Source organism: Xyrauchen texanus, chromosome 40, assembly GCF_025860055.1.
Source record: "Xyrauchen texanus isolate HMW12.3.18 chromosome 40, RBS_HiC_50CHRs, whole genome shotgun sequence".
Classification (NCBI taxonomy): Eukaryota; Metazoa; Chordata; class Actinopteri; order Cypriniformes; family Catostomidae; genus Xyrauchen; species Xyrauchen texanus.
In genome coordinates, this window is record NC_068315.1 from 37,416,997 (window position 1) to 37,432,269 (window position 15,273).

General features: G+C 42.7%; 1 protein-coding gene across 1 annotated transcript in view; it reads left to right on the forward strand.

Moving 5' to 3' along the window:
• The window catches only part of LOC127633550 (glutamate receptor ionotropic, delta-1-like), a 772,099-nt gene that overhangs the window by 723,536 nt on the left and 33,290 nt on the right, over positions 1 to 15,273 (forward strand). The window contains exons 13-14 of the mRNA XM_052112731.1: positions 5,408 to 5,603; positions 12,026 to 12,192. Coding sequence (XP_051968691.1) covers positions 5,408 to 5,603; positions 12,026 to 12,192 — 363 coding nt within the window. The remainder of the gene's footprint in view (positions 1 to 5,407; positions 5,604 to 12,025; positions 12,193 to 15,273) is intronic.

The following is a 15,273-nucleotide window of genomic DNA, read 5'->3' on the forward strand; positions in this document are numbered from 1 at the left end:
GAGCTCCTGTCAGGGAGTACCAGAGCGGGCAGTTGGAGTTGTCTTGGGAGGCAAAGAGATCTATTTGTGCCTTGCCGAATTGGTCCTATATCAGCTGGACCACCTGGGGGTGGAGCCTCCACTCTCCGCTGGGCGAAACCTGCCACGACAGCATGTCCGCCGTTGTGTTGCAGTTGCCAGGGATGTGAGTGGCGCGCAGCGACCTGAGTCGCGGCTGACTCCAAAGGAGGAGATCGCGGGCGAGTTGTGACATATGACGAGAGCGCACACCGCCTTGGCTATTTATGTACGCTACCGTCATGGTGCTGTCTGAACAGATCAAGACATACTTGCCCCGGATTATTGGGAGAAACCTCCATAGGGCAAGAGGTACAGCCAACAACTTTAGGCAGTTGATGTGCCAACGCTGCCGGGGTCCTGTCCAGAGGCCAGCGGCAGCGTGCCCGTTGCACATGGCGCCCCGACCCTGTCAAGAGGTGTCTGTGGTCACCATGACACGTCTGGACACCTGCTGCAAGGGGACTCCAGTCCGCAGAAAGCAGAGGTCTGTCCAAGGGTTTAAAGTCTGACAGCAAGAAGGTGTGATTGTCAAACGGTATGTGCTGTGGCGCCATGCCCATTTCGGGACTCAAACCTGTAGCCAGTGCTGAAGCAATCTCATATACATCAACCCGAGCGGTGCAGCCGCGGCTGAGAATGCCATATGCCCCAGGAGCCACTGGAATTGTTTTAGAGGAACCACTGTGCCGGGCTCGAAGAAAGCGAGGCGCCTGAACACTGACTGAGCGCGCTTGTTGGTGAGACACGATGTCACTGAGATGGAGTCTAACTCCATGCCGAGAAAAGAGATGCTCTGAACCGGCACGAGCTTGCTCTTTTCCCAGTTGACCTGAAGCCCTAGACGGCTGAGGTGCCTGAGCACAGTAACGCACAGTTACTCTCAAGAGTGAGCCAGGATGAGCCAGTCATTGAGGTAGTTGAGTATGCGGATGCCCACTTCCCTTAGTGTGGCAAAAGCTGCCTCTGCGATCTTCGTGAAGACGTAAGGGGACGGGGACAGGGACCTTGTACTGATATGCCTGGCCGTCGAATGCGAACCTTAAGAAGGGTCGTTTTGAGGCAGAATGGAGACGTGGAAGTACGCGTCCTTCAGGTCTACCGCCGCGAACCAATCTAGCTGTTGAACACAGGTAAGAATGTGTTTCTGTGTGAGCATTTTGAACGGGAGTCTGTGTAAGGCCCGGTTGAGAACTCACAGGTCCAAGATTGGTCGCAACCCGCCGCTTTTTGGGTACGATGAATTAAGGGCAGTAGAAACCCTTCTCCATCTCGGCTGGAGGGACGGGCTCTATCGCATCCTTGAGGAGTAGGGTCATGATCTGTGCTCCTAAGGCGCTGGCTTTCTCGCCGCGTACGGAAGTGGAGCAAACACCGCTGAAACGAATAGCTGAATACCATGAGCTGAATCGCATAGCTGAGTCGGATGGTCCTGGCCAGTCAGCGCGATGGATTGGGAAGTGAAAGCCATGCATCTAAACTCTCTGCGAGTGGCACTAACGGGACGATCACTTTTGATGTATCGAGCGGGGCTTCATGGCGGGGGGGGGGGGGGACAGGTAATAGCGCGTCGGGAGGCAGAAGAGCGTCCCGAGGCTTGGATTCTGAGAAAAGACTCAAAGCACTTATCTTGCTCAACGCACCCAGCAGGGGGTGGGTTAGATACTGAGAAAGAGATCTTAGAGAGACATCTTCGGAACTTCGGAGCGCCGGGGCTGAGCAGTCACAGGGCTGGAGGTGAGGGAACTGCATCTGGGGTGCCGGGACTGTAGAGTTTTGGGGCCGGGGTGCCGTGAGAACAGCACGCACCGGATGGATGACCCAGGGAGTGAGGAAATTGCTCATTATTGAGGATGTGGGTGCCACAGCCTGAAAGTGGTGCGGCAAATGAAACAAGCATTCTCCTCCTGGCCCTCCACCGGGGGATGGAGTGGTCTTGGTACCAGCTACGGAGCGAACATCTGACTGCCTAGATCGCCCGTCTCAGGAGAACTTCGGAGCTTTCCTTTTCCTGGAATGGGTCCCGGAGACGGGGGGCGTATGCCACCTGCGAGGTGCTCGACGCTGGGGCTGAGAGCTGGGCCCGAGTTGAGGCAGAGCTACCTGTTGTTTAGCAGCAGGCAGACAACCTCGGCAAGCAGGCGGGGCATGCTGGTTTGGCAGCTCCGCGGCAAGATGTGTCATCTGCTTTTTCAACGGCAAAAACTGCTGGGCTCGTTGACTGTCTCGCCGAAGAGGCCAAGCTGGGAGACGAGGGTGTTGAGAACGTCACGCATCTCGACCATCTTCAGCCAGAGGTGGCGCTCTTGGACCACGAGCGTGGCCATCACCCACCCGAGTGCCTGCGCTGTGACCTTCGTGGCTCTGAGAGCGAGGTCGGTGGCAGAGAGCAGTTCCTGCAGCACGTCCAGGTTGGAACTACCCAGGTGCAGATCTTTGCGTGTCTTGGCTTGGTGAACTTGCAGGAGAGCCATGGCATGCAGGGCGGAGGCAGACTGTCCGGTGGTGCTGCAGACTTTCGAGGTCAGTGATGACATCATTCTACAGGCTCTGGAGGGGAGTACCGGGCGGACCCGCCAAGTGGTGGCATTCTCTGGACACAAGTGGATTGCAACCACTCTGTCCACCTGGGGGACCTCCGTGTACCTGTGGGCCACCCGCCATCCAGGGTAGTGAGAGCAGACGAGTGGAGGGGTCGGTTCCGGGCAGTAAAAGGTGCCCTCCCCAACCGCGTCAGCTCGTCATGCACCTCTGGGAAGAACGGAACCGGTGGGGCGTGGCTATGAGCGGCGCCCTGACCCAAGTAACCGATCAAGTTGCCGTGAGGGGCGGTGGAGGTTTCCAGTCCAGCCTCGTGCTCACACCGGCCCGAGAAAGCATAGCGGACATCTGCGCATCAGCCTCAGACTGGGCAAGCAGACCCGAAGTTGGCAGCCCAGATGAGTCATCAGCATCAGACGGCACTGTGGCGCTCTCCGATGCAGTGTCGATGTCATCATCCAATTCAGGGGGCTCAAGGGAGAATGCCGGCTGGCCACAAGGCGAGCCTCCTCATCCCGAGCTCGGACAGAAGCAAGCATGCGTGTGGTTTGTGGGGATTTACCCGGCGAAACCGAGCCCGTCGTTATCTCCAAATCGTCTTCATCGCCAGCCGGGTCGTCCTCAATCCCGTGAGAAGGAGGAACGATGTGGAGGGCGGCTGAAGTGGCTTTCTCTCGTGAGAAAAGACAGCCACGACCACAATGTTGCCATGGCTATGTTCTTGCACTGAGAACATGAAACATAAAACGCTGCCTGCGTGTGATCGCAGCCCAGGCACGCAAGGCAGCTTTTATGACCGTCAGAAGTGGGGAGAAATCAACCGCATCCAGGAACTACACAAAGGCAGAAAGTAATCTTTAAAAAGACGCGTCCTGAAAAGGGCGTTCAACGCCTGCTGTGTTTTGCTCTTTTATGAGTGGGAACTCAAACTCTTTTAGAGGAAATAAACTCTTTTTAGGAGGAGAAACACTTTTTCAGGCAATGAAAGCTCTGTCGAGCGCCCAGGGGTGTAGACTGCACAGCGTGCAGAGATAGAGAGAACGCCAGCTGGAAATGCGCTGTAGATCCAACAGCAGTGCTTATCGCCAGTAGTGGTGAACTCAGCTTGTTGTTGCACAACCGTTCGGCTCCGGAGAAAAACTCTGACTGGCAAACGCTGCCCCGCCTCCCTTTATAACCGTATGTCCGGGGTGGGGCATGCAAATTCTGTCTGCCAACTTGCCAACACTATTTATCCTCTTACGAACCTTGCCATTTTTGGGGATTTCCACCTGGAATTGGCCTACCCAAATTAAAAAGCTTCCCATTCCCACATACTTTGGCCTAAATACACAGTTTTGGTGTCATTTTACAGGAAACCCTTTGAAGTTGCATAAAACACTGCTAAAAATTTAAAAAAATTAAATATATGTTGTCTGAACAGTAATAACCCTCCTAAAAAAAGAGGCGCTTTTTGATTTTTTTATATAAATTCATTTTTGAAAGTGTATAACTCAAGCCCTGTAAACCCTAGCAGCAAGCAGACAGTTTTGGCTGTTTCCACTAGATGTCAGCAAATACCTGAAAAAGGAATTTTGTCTGTATCATGTTTTATTTAATATCTATTTCAATTTATTTGAAGGGAGGAATATTACCTTTTTTTGGTGTACTTTCCACCTACCCAAATCTAAAGTCTCCCCATACCCATATACAGTGCTATAAATGCAAAATCCCAGTGTAATTTTACAGAAAACCCTTTGTCATTACATAAAACACTGTTGAAAGTGGTAAATATGCGCTCTGGTGTCTGGTGAGATGCGTCTGTGTGTTTTGGGCACGTAACCTACCCAGTGATCACTTCACAGTCTGGATGCAATATCACAGCCCCTGATTAGTCTATTTGATCTTGAGAGACATTGCCGGAAAGCGGAGGGTCTAAGCTTTACGGCAATATATGCTTTATCCGGATCGGATGTTTACATATTTTCCTGGATTGTTGAATATCATATAACATTACTTTGTGGTGTTTCTGCACTCGTGTGACATATCGAGGGATTACTTGGGCACACAACCACAGAAAACACTGAAAAACGGCTCATTTTGCAGAGAATAACCTAAGGTAAAGGATTATGTAGCATTTGTGGCTAACTGTGCTGTCTAGTGCGAGTAGCACGGCAAATATTCAATAATTTCACTTGTATGATTGTATACTACTTCATGATTCATTCAAAGTGTATTAGATATGTGATTATACCTCAATAAAAAGACTTATTGGAACTTCTTACTGGCAATGAGAGCTTTCATTTGATACATGGTTTGTACATGTGCGTCATATTTGAGCTGATATGAGACATATGTATTCAAAAACGCACATAATTATGACACGACTTTTGATGGGTGGAACTATGTAATTTATTGTAAATAAGTTACTTAGTGTAAAACAAATGCCAAAGTGATGCATATCTCAAGAAAGTAGACATTCTAAGCTTTCAAATGGTACCAGATATGAGCTCATAACTCCTCCGCATACATTTAAAATTGGAAGTACATTATTACTGACGTAATTTTAAATCCCGGAACCGGGATCGTGGATTTTAAGATGTTATTTTATTTTACAACTATTATTTATAAATATAAATTAAGATGTGTCTTTCTGTCTGTGTGTGTGTGTGTGTCACTGTTGCTGTGTCTGGAAGGATTAGAATCACAGGGAGACTGAGAAAATATATTTGCATATTGCAGAACCACATTGCACCCCATGGCAAGCAGACATACATGTACATTTGACCTTCACTCTTTATTTACCTCATCTTGTCTATCTATCCAACAGATCATTTCAGGACCTTGCTAGGCAGATGGACTATGCCTACGGCACTGTTAGGGACTCAGCAGTGTACGATTACTTTAGAGCCAAGGGCACAAACCCACTGGAGCAGGACAGCACGTATGCAGAGCTGTGGAGGACCATCAGCAGAAACAATGGACAGGACTTCTCTGTGTCCAGCCCCTCTGAAGGCATACGCAAGGTACATATCAGCTTTGGTATACATATTGTATCACAATCTCTTTAACATATTTGCATAAATTATAGTATAAAATACTGTTTAAAAAGCATCTCATTCCTTCTGATTCCAAAAGCTTCTGATTCCTCAAGAAGTTGCTTGAGGAAATGTCAAGAGTACATGTCTGTAATTCTAGACTTTGAAGATGATCAAATATAACACAGTTTTGATTTATTTTAGACATAATTCCCAAAGTTCCATTTATCTAAACCGTCTCTTTAAAGAAACCGTAATTTCTGTAAAGAGCATCTGTAAATGAGCGCATATTAACGATAGTTCAATGGCTTCTATACCAAGTCCGTGCTGTGTGTGATTAGAATGAAGTGTTTTTGATCAACAACTGACTATAAAGAACAGAAATGATATTAAAATAAACATTATTCAATCTATTCATTATTCAATCGATCTTGTCTTTGGACACACATTACAACATGGAAGTAGTCGATTTGTGTAGTAGAAGAAAACGTTTTCGAGGGCATATGAGTTCAAGATGTGAAATCTTGTGTATGAGCCAATGAGAGTATGTTTAGATCAATTGAGCTCCTTTGACAGAGACAGATCAGTGAAGATCTGCCTTTAGAGTTTGCTTTAATGATATAACACTTTGAAAAGAAATACTGTTTAGAAATGTATCTTCAATAGCAATGTGGCAGGGCGGAGGGTGGGGCCGGGTTGTGATCCTACACACCCGGTCCCGTATTAGGCCCTGCCACAAGCATCAATTGAGGATATAGTTTAGAGAACAATGGTGTGTAACAATACAGTTTAAATGTAGCAGTCATAAAAGGTTAGAATGCAATGCCTTAAAAATTGGCATAAATGAAGATGATTTAAGCGTGTCAGTCAGAAGTCACTCTTAAAAAAAAAGTATGTGTGCACCTTAAAGAAACATTTAATCCATAAATGATATTTTGCTCATCATTTACTCACCTTAATGCTGTCTTTAGCTCGTATGACTTTCTTCTGCAGAACACAAATAAATATATCTTGATGGAGATACAATTCAATAGGATCAAACATTTTCAAGCTCCAATAAGGGTATAAAAGCAGCGTTAATCCATATGACTTCAGTGGTTTAATCCATGTCTCCTGAAGCGAAATGACCTTTTGCGGTGAAAAACAGACCAAAGCGTAACTCCTTTTTCAATATAAATATTAACATCTGCATACATTCGGGGTATATGTCCTGTAAAAAGTAACAGTTGCAAGAGAAGATCTGGTGCAATTTGACACACACAAGATGCATGCAAGATGCATGCATGTTGATGCATCAACAGGAACGAAGCAGAGGTATACAACAACAGTCACGGTAATAATAATAATAGAAAAAAAATTTGCATCAAGGTTAGGATAAACGTGCAAAACTTTCACATTTAAAACAGCACTGACAAATAACAAATAAGAAAGCACACATAGACAACCAATCTGTCTGGGTCCTGGAATTAATACAGCTGGCAATGTACACCCCTAGTGATTGATTTTAATAGGTTAATGAGGGCCATTCATTAACTCAGTCAGTCAATCAATCAGACAACCAATCCCAGTAGCACAATGCTGCTCCAGTTAGGCTATACTTCAAAAGTGTATTTCAATTATAAGTGGCAGTACTAAAAATTCATAAAAAGTCACAATAATACAGATACAAACTTTTACGTCCCCAGATGGTTAAAGGTATGAGGAAGACGTACGTAATAAAATTTAAACACTTTCCTACAGTTTTGATCTCTGGGGAGTATTGTGGGCGACTGAATCAAGGACAGCAAGTTACTGCAAACAGGTGGTTCGCTTTATTTTCAATACACACAATGAATAAATGGAAACTAACAAAATCAGCTTATTTACAGCTATATACAACTTAAGAAAAGAACAATTGAAGAAAATAAATGATAATAAGAATAAGCCACAGAGAGAAAGAAAATGAGCGGTGCTAAACAAACAAAACAACAAAACCAAAACACTCAATTACTAATTCCCCCCCTCACTGAAAACAAAACAAAAAGAAAATAAAGAGTTCTTCAGCGCCGAAACGCCATAACTAAAACTTCACTAACTAACCAAACAAAAAAGTTACATATAGTTGCACATGCTCCTTCCCTAGTGAGTTAAACAATGGTACTTCTACATGTATGTACAATGTAGGTCATGTGACGTACTTCCCTTTTCTCTTCTCTCCGGGCTGGTGCCAGTTAGAGATCAGAACAATCCTCAGTGAGCAAACACACTCATACTAGGAAGACAAGCAAGCGTACCACTACAAAGTCAGTACTTCTCAGCAACAACACTAGTACAAACCAACAAACAGTCCAAGCTCCCCCCCTTCCGTTCTCCCGAGTGCCTTATATCAGAACCACAGCCGATGATTGGTTGTCTCCGACCAATAGCAGCACCTAAAACTCAAGGATAGCAGAGAGCGGGAAAAACAGGAAGAAACCAACAACAGAGGGAAGAAAACGGAGCAACCAATAAACAAAAAGGGGAGGGAAGAACATGCTAGCACGTAACACAAACACAGATCTCAAAAACTGAAACATTTAAACAACTCAACATTTAAAGGGTTATTGAAAAATGTCAAGTTTTTTGTGAATAATTGCAATTATCAACTGAATTTGACAGGCTATTTGACAGAGTTTCTTTTAATGGGCAGACATTTACAACGATCTGTTTTTAATGTAAATCAGAATTGTAAAAAGTACACATACTTGGAAGCTTCCATTTTTAAACATTAACTTATATTTCTGTAGCTCTGTTCAATTTTAACTTTTGAATTTCAGCCACCCCTAAAATAGCTCATACTATTGACATTGTCTGTGTGGTTAAATTGCAAAACCGAATGTATGAAGCTTATGAAAAATAATGATTAACCATTTAATAGTGATAAAACATAATTTACCAATGGGGTGGAAGAAAGAAAGTTCTTTCTTTAAAAAAAATTATAATAAAATAATAATAAGATAAAGGATAAGATAAACATTCTGACATTTCTTATACTGTGTTATAAAATGTCAGAAATAAATAGACAAATACAATTTTTAATAATAAAGAAATAAAACAAATCTTTTTCACTTTTCTTTTTTAAAGGTGCAGTATGTAAGATTCAGAAAGCCTTGTTATTAATGACACCTGTGGCCGTTAAGTGAACTGCAGCAGCTAGTTTGCTCTTGATTGCACACACACTCTATGGTAACACGAGCGAGCGAGAATCAACCAAAACAATGACGTAACGTACAAACAAGCTGAACGTAATTCAACGGCATCCTGCTGACATATGAGGTAGCATAATTAAAATTACACATTTATGATTGTTTTACTACAAACTTTGAGACTAAACTAAAACTACTTATCAGCTAACATAGCATACTGACAAACACATACAGCTACACACTAGCGAACTATAATTTATCCTGTATACCTGACTTTTAGTATAAAAAAAGATCGTTGAAATGATTTGAAAGTTACGAAGCAAGGTAGCTTGCAATTCATCAGCGTTAGCAGGCAAGATCAAGTTAACAAAAATTACACAGATCAGTCCTTATGGCACTATATTTCACATGGTTTGCAGTTATGTAAGCTTACCTGTCTGATAAGGAGAATGCCAATTAAGGGTCGGATTTGATACACAAAACCGAACGAATGTCATTCCAGGTATCAAATGCCCTGCCGAAGTTCACTCTAGTTCCCCTTCTGTCACTAACACAAGGGGTCTTTCTTGAGAGAACTTGAGAAAAGGCCACTGAGAAATTGGTAGACAGAATTTGCATGTCCCGCCCCTGGACATATGGGTATAAAGGGAAGCAGGTGTGCGTCTGTCAGTCAGATTTTTTCTTCAGAGCTGAGCAGTTGTGCTGCAGCAAGCTGAAGTTCACTACTGTTCCACTCACCTCTGTTACAGAGCACAGCTGTTGGATCTACGGTGCGTTACCAGCAGCTTTCTCCTTCTCGCTGCACACTATGCAGTCCACACCCCTGGGCCGACAGTGCTGCTGTCTAAAAGAGTTTTTTCTTCTAAAAGAGTATTTTCCCCTCAAAAAGAGTTTGTTTTCTCTCACAAAAGAGCAATAAACAGCAGGCATTGAACGTCCTTTTCAGGACGCGTCTTTTTAAAGATGCCCTTCCGCCTGTTTTTAAAGATGCCCTTCCACCTCTGTGTAGTTCCTGGATGCGGTCGATATCTCTCCAAGACTGATGGTCATAGACGCTGCCTCGTGTGCCTGGGAGGCATTGTTTGTGGATGGTTCATGTACTCACTGCGAGCGTTGCGGTCGAGGCTTTCATTTCTTGAATGCCACTTCAGCTGCCCCCCACATCACTCCTTCTTCCCACAGGATTGAGGACGACTTGGCTGGCGATGAAGGCGATTTGGGGGTGGCAGCGTGCTCGGTTTTGCCAGGTAAATCCACACAAACCACCAGGCCCCCGGCACACTTGATTGTTCCCGTCACCCAGCTGAGAGTGGAGGCTCCACCCCTAGGTGGTCCAGCATATTTGGGGCCGATTCGGCATGGCACAGGTAAATCTCTTTGCCTCCCAAGACAATTCCCACTGCCCGCTCTGGTACTCCCTGACAGAGGCCCCTCTCGGGACAGACGCGATTGGTGTTCTTCCCAGTCTGAAGACCCGCAGAGATGTGCAGTACAGTCGGTGCTTTCATTTCTGCAAGAGAGGTTGTAGGGGAGGCTGTCCAACTCCACCTTGATGGTGAATGTAGCCGCTATCGTGGCCCACCACAACGCAGTGAACTGCAAGTCCTTGGGTAAGCACAACTTTATTATCAGGTTCCTTAGAGGTGCCTGGAGGCTGAATCCTCCCCGGCCAAGCCTGTTCCCCTCCTGGGATCTCTCAATGGTCTTCTCGGGCATTCAGAGACCCCCCTTCGAGCCACTTGACTCAGTTGAGCTCAAGGCCCTCTCCTTGAAGACAGCCCTCCTGATAGTGCTAGCTTCCATCAAGAGGGTTGGAGACCTGCAAGCGTTCTCTGTCAGCGACACTTGCCTGGAGTTTGGTCCTGCAACCAGGCTAAGTGCCCAAGGTTCCTACGACCCCCTTCAGGGACCAGGTCGTGAACCTGCAAGTGTTGCCCTGGGAGGAGGCAGACCCAGCCATTTCGTTGCTGTGTCCGGTACATGCTTTGCGTATCTATTTGGACCACAAGCAGAGCTTTAGCTGTTCTGAGCAGCGCTTTGTCTGCTTCGGCGGACAGTGGAAAGGGAATGCTGCCTCCAAACAGCTCACTGGGTCGTTGACGCTATCTCCCTGGCCTACCAGACCCAGGCCATGCCCGCCGCCTTGCAGGTTTTAGCATACTTGATGAGAAGTGTGGCATCCTTGTGGGCACTGGCCAATAGCACCTCCCTAGAAGACATCTGCATAACAGCGGGTTGGGCAACACTCAATACCTTTGCGAGATTCTACAATCTCAGCATTGAGTCGGTCTCATCCCATGTTTTGTTTGGTCTGAGCCAGTAGAACTCGGAAATACGGAACAGCCGTCCGGGTGCTCTCGCTTCCTGGATGTTCTTCCTCCCTAGCCTACTGGCCAGCCAATTCAGCGGAGGAATAACGACCAGACCCACTACGAGCCGCAAATGCTCTGTACTGGGGTAGGGCTCCTCAGCCCTAATTCCCTCTTGAGGTAACTTCCTGTGATGTGACGTATTTTCCACGGTACAGTCCTGATGGACAGATGAACGCCGCTTCCCTTTATACCCGTATGTTTGGGGGAGGTACATGGAAATTATGTCTGCCAATTTCTCATTTGTCTTGTCTCAAGTTCAGAGGTACGCGAGGCTCTCAAGAAAGACCCCTTGTGTCACTACATTCGACACAACGTCTCGTTCCCTCCATCAGGGAACGGAGGTTATAACTGTAACCATGATGTTTTCGCTCTTCCACGATCACGTTTCCGCTTATTCAGACAGGATTCAATAGATAAATGTTTTTTTGGCTTACTCTGAGTTTGTGTAGGATCCGGATATTTGCTGGATTCCATCTCAAAGATAACATTATCTAGTGTTGCAGTTTGTTGTCACTGTTGAATAGCGGAAGAGAAGCTGTTACTCTCTGAGGCAAGGCTCTTGGGAGCAAGCATAATCATCACATCCTTTGTATTTTCCCGGCAAAAGCAACCCGCTTTGAAACCCGCATGAAAATCAGTCTACAGGCTTTAATAGGCAACCTAGGAAGTCCAAGAAGGGCTAATTTTTTAATTTGCATTGCAAGCCGTTCCCACTTTGGCAAAAAAAGGAGAATATTACATGACCATTTTTACATTGTTATATATTGCACATTTGTAGTGTTGTTGTCTCTTTAGAAAAGACATCTAAGCTGTGATTACAGAATAAACAATGCACTCTTTATCTTTAAGAATGAAGCTCTGTGTTTTTTCACAGGCTAAAAAAGGGCCATATGCATTCCTGTGGGATATGGCAGTGGTGGAGTATGCAGCGCTGACAGATGACGACTGTACTATTACTGTATCCGGCAACAGTATGAGCAGCAAAGGCTACGGCATCGCCTTGCAGCACGGGAGTCCATACCGAGACCTCATCTCACAGAAGTGCGTATATGCAGGTTTCCAACTACTTTTTCCAAAAATTGTAGTATACGTTAAATAGATATTGTATGATTGTAGTCAAATAATGCAAATATAGAAGGAAAAAAAATGACTGTCCAAGAATGAGGACAGAAAAATTACATACCATGTTAACTTCCCATGTATAATATTATAGTATGGCATTTGTTGTACTGCCTTTAATGTCTCATGCTTTATATATATATAATAGAAGACTCTGAATTTATATAAGAATGCATATAAGACACATGATGTAAAAGCATAAGTGGAATAATGTAATGAAAATGATCAGTAATGCTATTAAATTATCACAAATGCTGATGGTAATCAATAATACTGATAAGCATGACAATTTTAGTCTTCATTTCCCTTCACTGGTGCTCCAGCCGGCAAGCTCCACCAATCTTCTCCAAGTGAATGACTGTTATGAAGTGATAGAAGAGAGAAAATTGATAGACCAAAATAAAGAAACAGACATAGGAAAGGAGGTAAAGGAAACATGAGAAGGGATCAAAAGAAAACAAAAGGTAAACAAAGTAAACCCAACCCTATGATTTGTCCCTGTAACAGTATTAGGACAGGATACGAGGAGGCGGGAACCGGCTGAACAGTGAACATAAAGGTTTATTTATATAAATGAACTTAAAACAACATAAAACATAAATGAACAGTCACACATGCAGAGCGGCCACGTGCGTCTCTCGAACTGGTTCCTCCAGCTCTTCTTTATTCCCCTCCTGGCTGATTAGCTTGATTCAGGGCCGGCCGTGTGTCCTCATGGCCCGACCCGGCCCCCCTCCTCATCACAGTCTCCATCTCATACTTTAGGTTCGGTTTCAGTTTAATCAGCCATTCTTGTCTTCAGCAGGGTTACAGTTCTGCAAACATACTTAAACACATAGAAATCCATAACAAAACAAAGAATTCTCCAAACAATTAATCATGCTTTCTATCATTTAGATATCAACACATTGCAGTCTTTGATTTTAAAATTATTCACAATTCTGTCTCCACATTTCCAATGACTAATCAATTTAATCTTGAAACAAAAATAATTAGATTTTTGGTACTTAAAAATCAATTCTTTTGACTTAACCCCAACTCCTGAACTTAAGCTTTTCTATTTCTATTTTCTTAAGCGTCATCTAAAACCTCATAAGAATAGGAATATGAAACCACATAAAAAAATTAAATCCTTCTGGAATATTTACCAAACACCATTTCCATAATTAAGGGACAAATTATCATAAATAGTGTGACATAAACATCAAGGCAATGTATAATGTTGACACTCTGGATCCCATAAACTGGACCAGACAGAACATAAAACAGGCACATGAATGTGAAGTTCTCACATTTAAGGTTCGCTTTTCATATGTAAGTTACAAGACAGTATTTGGTCTAGACACATTTTTTTTATTAGTCAGTTTCATCTTTTTACTCAGTTCTCTTTCCCAATTCTCAGACAATTCTATTTAAATTGTTATTAACTATAAACCAGTCAAAACAAACAAACAAACAATCTTAATCTTTAGTCACCACCATTTTTTTTATCATTCTTCATTACTATTAAAAATGGACATGATTTCAATATTAGCACAAGTAAAAGTACTCAATTATCTTAATTATTCATCATACAAATATTCCAATGTTTCTTTAATACTTACAGTCTCCTAAATCAGGCACACATTTAAAATGCTAAAATCTCATTGACAGATCATACATTCCCATTCAGGTTGTATTTCTGCTTCTTTATTAAATGTCTCAATAGAACATGTATCATGGTGGGACTAACATCAGACAATAATGTATAATTTATAAGTTGGTCATAAAAAGATTATAGACTCTGTGGAACTTCTATTAAGCTTAGTAAAACTTTGTAATAATAATTCAATAATAACCAAGATGGTTTTGAAACTACATGAATTCTTTCAGATGAACATTCAACTGAATCTCTTATCTTTAGTATAAACACCTTCAAACTTAAATTGTACTTTTGTCTTCTGTTCAAATAGAGCTTTACATTTCCAACACCTTTTAGCTTGTGTCTTCTTACTATGAGTGTATTACCAATCCTTTATTATTATTATTATTATTAAGTCAATGAAATCCCTTAAGTGCTATTTTCAACATTCCTTTCTCTTTTTACATCAGTAATGTCCTGACTATACTTTGTGATCAGTTGAATGCCACTTTGGTGAATTAAAGTATCAATTTCCAGCAAAATCTGTCCATTAGTCCAAATTTTTGGCCGCCAGCGTAAATACACAGTATATTATATAACAGTATTTGTTTTACTTTAATACAGCAATAATGTACCGTATGTATCATAAAGATAATCTAAAAGGTAACATCTTTGGAATTATAAAACCTTAAAAGTCATCCTGACAACATGCATTAGATCTTAACTTTACTCTACACTATACTATTCTATACACTATACTATACTGTACTCTACACTAGACTATACACTTCTATACTATACTATACACCATACTTCAGTACACAACTATACTATACACTATACTACATTAGGCAAGGCAAGGCAAGGCATACTATACACTTCTATACTATACTATACACCATACTTCTATACACAACTATACAATACTATACATTAATAATAAGGTAAGGTAATACTATACTTTATACTATATATATTAGTATATTGTATATTATTAGTATATTACAGATATAGTATATTATTAGTAGACTGTATATTATACTATTATTGACTATGACATACCATACTGTTATATTCTATTCTTTTATTTTCTGTATTACAATATACTATATGTTTCTGAACTATACCATTCTATATTTACGTCTCTATTCTATTTTATACAATAGTATATTCTATATTATTCTGTTATACAATTCTATTATATACTATACTGTTCTATACTAAATCTCTGAGTGTATAAAACAAATCTCCCTCGTGTGTATTTCTCATCTCTCCTATTTTCATCTGCATTTTTATCTGAAAGACTGAAGTGGCTTATGGAGCTTCTATTGTTCAGGGTCTCTCTAGAGTTTGTGAAAGCTATTTTCATAATTATCACAATC